Source organism: Oryctolagus cuniculus, chromosome 6 (assembly GCF_964237555.1).
Source record: "Oryctolagus cuniculus chromosome 6, mOryCun1.1, whole genome shotgun sequence".
Classification (NCBI taxonomy): domain Eukaryota; kingdom Metazoa; phylum Chordata; class Mammalia; order Lagomorpha; family Leporidae; genus Oryctolagus; species Oryctolagus cuniculus.
The window spans coordinates 21,269,365-21,272,822 of NC_091437.1; the positions used below are offsets into that span (position 1 = coordinate 21,269,365).

At 57.7% G+C, this 3,458-nt stretch overlaps 1 protein-coding gene across 1 annotated transcript; it reads left to right on the forward strand.

The window, feature by feature from the left end:
* Nucleotides 1–923: 923 nt before the first annotated feature.
* Nucleotides 924–2,474, forward strand: CCNI2 (cyclin I family member 2). The gene is made up of 3 exons (XM_070075912.1): nt 924–1,330; nt 1,667–1,795; nt 2,295–2,474. The coding sequence occupies exons 1-3, from the start codon at nt 959–961 to the stop codon at nt 2,472–2,474; spliced, it is 681 nt and encodes a 226-aa protein (XP_069932013.1). The 5' UTR covers nt 924–958.
* The last annotated feature ends 984 nt before the right edge of the window (nt 2,475–3,458 follow it).

The window sequence follows — 3,458 nt, forward strand, 5'->3', positions numbered from 1 at the left end:
GTATAAACTCTTGCATCTGTTCCTTAAACTCAACATATTTGTGAGATTCTTCTATACTGTTGACAAAGCAATGATTTGTCCTTTGTAGCAGTAGTGAATAAACCTCAATTTGTCGATCCTGTGCAACTGTTGATGACATCTGTCTCGTATCCAGTTTGCAGATATTGCAAATAGTGTTGCTCTGAGCATTATGTGGGTATCTTTTCATGCACTTGTATACATTTCTGTTGGGCAAATGCCCAGGAGTGGAATTGCTGATCCATACACACACACACACACACACCCATCTATTGTCTTTCTCTCCTAACTAGGACCTAAGTCCCAGTTATTTTGCTCAGTTATGTGCCAATGCCCATCACATAGTAGGCCTTCAACAGATAACTGCTGAGTGCATAAGTGCATGCCTGAACGAACTTCCTTGTAACGGAGATAGGGGTCGCTTGTTAGGAAAGAGATCGCCCGAGTGTCTGAGAGGTCAACCAAGCACGAAGTCGCACACCCCAGCCTGTCCAACCCAGCTCTTGAGGCTGCTGCTCTACCGGGTCTTGTGTCCCCAGATCTGCACCATGTGCTATGAGGTAGCCGGGAGTCCCTGCCCGGGGCAGGCGTGGTCACCAGCTGGCGTGCCCCAGGCTGGGCGCTCTGCGCATGGGGCGCGGGCTTCGGGTGAGGAAGGGGGTCCCGCAAGCTGAAGTGGGCCTGGGAGGAGACCCTGGGTGATTCCTCACTCACCTGCGCGCTCTGGCTTCTGCCGCCCTCAGGTGCACACCTCCCGACCCCAAGCGAGGGCCCGGAAGGTGGGCCCGGGGCACCCGGGCAGCGCCCAGAGAGGAGTCCAGGTGCAGCCGCTGAGCCCGCCCCGAACGGTGGCAGCCCCAGGTGCGCTGCGTTAGTCGGGTGCTGGGTTATAAAAAGCCGGTTTACGACGCGCGCCAAAGGTGGGTTTCCCGCAATCACTATGGCCTCGGAAGAGCGGCAGCGTTCGCCGTCGTGGGTAAGGGCTGGCGGGAGTCTCGACAGGCGTCTGGACCAAGCGGCCCGTTGCTTTCTGCTCCCGCCGCGTCCACGGGCCGCGTCTTCGCCCTCCAAGTGCGGCAGGTTCCCGGGGTCGCGCCCTCCGGAGGCCGCCTCGCTCTCCAAGCCGCCGCCATTGGCCAAAACACTCAGGCGCCCGGCTGCGCAGGTCCCGCAGCCCTTGCAGCAGCTGTCCCCGTCCGTGCCGCGGCCAGTGCCCTGCGACTCAAGAAGCCAGGACCAGCGCCGGCTGTTTGTGCGGCTGCAGCTTGCCCAGGGCCGCGAGGAGCGCCAGTGGCGGGGCTGCCAACTCCAGGTACCGGTGCCCGCTGCGGGCCTTGCTACCGCACAGGGCAAATAAACAGGTGCTCCTGGGCCTGCGCTCCTGTGCTCTGCGCCCAAGAGCCCGGGCCCTTCCCCAGGCGTGGCGCCTCACAGGAGCATCCCTTGTTCCTCCCAGCTGGAGGGTGTCTTGCTTCGGAAGAGGGCAGTGGCGGTACGACAGCTCTGCCTAGCGGGCCACAGAGGCGGGTGACCCAAAGGGTTTATGTTGAAGCGGCTTGTCACCCGCGCTCTGGTCCCCGCGAGTGGGCAGCTCTTACCCCCGCTAAACCGGCGCTGACCGCCCCCTGCCGTCCCTCTTCCATTGCAGCCCGAGATCTGCGCCGCCTTCTCGGGCGTCGTGCAGGGGCTCCTGCGGCTTCCCAACATTTTTCACTTCTCTCAGGCCACCTTCAACTTGGCCCTCACCATCTTTAGCCACCTCCTGGCTTCAGTGAAGGTAAGGCAGCCTCAGAGGGATGGTGACAGAGGAGGGAAGGACGTGGTCCCCTCTGCTCCCCATTGCTGCCCAACAGGTCAGCCCTCCCAGATGCTCAGAGCACATGAGCCCCATGCCTTGGCTCACGTGGGAGAGCTGGCAACGGGCACCTCTGCGCATACCACCTCCCACGGAGCCTAGCTCTGGGTCAGGCGGTCAGGGCTGGACGCTGGGAGAATCAGAGGCTCTAGTTTGGAAAAGGATTTGCTGTGTGTTGAGGTACATTTTGCTTGTCTGGATCTGCCCAGCGCAGGTGAGGCCAGCACAGACTCCCTTCCCTGAGAAGGTGCCGTGTTCCTCTCCCTAGTCTAGCGAGGGAATGTTGTGGCTCCAGCATCTGGAGGAATAGGAGCACAACTGGTCTTTTTGGAAAGGGAGGGGATGTTGAAAGAAAAACAGCAGGTGCTGCTCAGGTTCAGGTGTTCAGATCCCGCCCACGTGTGCTGATTCTGTGCTGCAGGTGAATAAGAAGTTACTCCACATCATCATGGTGACTTCCTTGAGACTTGCTGTGAAAGTGAACGAGGAGGAGGAGGTGTGTGGCCCTGGATGTCCACACTGGGCTGCGGGCTGCTCTGGAGATCCCAGGTTCCTGAGAGGCAATGTCCCCTGTCCCCTTAAGACCGAACTGATAAAGTGACTATGTCTGAACGTGGGCCCAGAGGATGCTGGGACTTTTCTCTGAGAGGGGCAGGAGGGCCAAGCTGGGGTTAGAGAGGCCCCATGGCACTTCAGACGCGCGTGGACTTGAGAGTTTCTCTGTGGCCTGTGTTCAGGAGGCCATAATCTCCCGATTCCCTCTCCCACCTCCCTCTGACCTTTGACCTCTTCCACTCTGGGGAAGGTGACACCACTGCATTTGCCACAGGGCCTCCCTCAGCTGATCCCTGGGTCAGAGGAAGCAGGGAGAAGGTTGCTTGTGTATACAGCTGCAAACCTTCAATAAAAATGTTTTTAACCCTTGTCTATTAGATATGATCTGTGCCCCCTCCCCAAAGTTGCTTTGGGGTGTCGTGCAGGGTAACTGTACTCTTAGAAATATTCCTAGGGGTTATATCAGTACTTTTTTCCTCTAAAAAGGTGAGACAGTCTGTCATGCACTTCATCCTTGCATGTTTACTCATAGGCAGGCCTTGCTAGTATCTCTGGAAGTCGGTTTCCCCAGAACTGGACCAGCTTAAATCAAGGTGGAAGGGAATGTTTGCAGTTGCTATGCCGCAGAAACCGTGGAAAATTCTGTCAATGGGTCTGTCTGGTGCACATCAAGCTCAAAGGCATAATTTCCCCTTGGATGACAAGTAACCAGCCAGGGGCAGGATGAGGATCAGAGATGGGCAGAGCCCACAGCTCCTGGAGAGCTTCAGAACAGGGGAGGGGCACAGCCTCAGCCCCCACAGCATCCTGGGGTATGTGCTGGCATGCAACTGGGGATCAAGACCTGTTAGCAGAGGGTCACCATGGGACAGTCACTGCAGGTTGTCACAACTCCCTGGGGGATGTGACAGTAACATCTGGTTTGGCTTTGAGAAGCACTTTGTCCGGCAGACCCCCAAGGGCCATGGCGCCAAGGTCGTGGACGCCCGGTCCCCATGGATAAGAAAACAGAAGCTACTATGACATGGTG

Coding starts and splice junctions, on each gene's coding strand:
- CCNI2 (XM_070075912.1), top strand. CDS start 959: ATGGCCTCGGAAGAGCGGCAGCGTTCGCCGTCGTGGGTAAGGGCTGGC. Junction 1,331..1,666: donor GGCGGGGCTGCCAACTCCAG/GTACCGGTGCCC, acceptor CTTCCATTGCAG/CCCGAGATCTGCGCCGCCTT. Junction 1,796..2,294: donor ACCTCCTGGCTTCAGTGAAG/GTAAGGCAGCCT, acceptor TCTGTGCTGCAG/GTGAATAAGAAGTTACTCCA.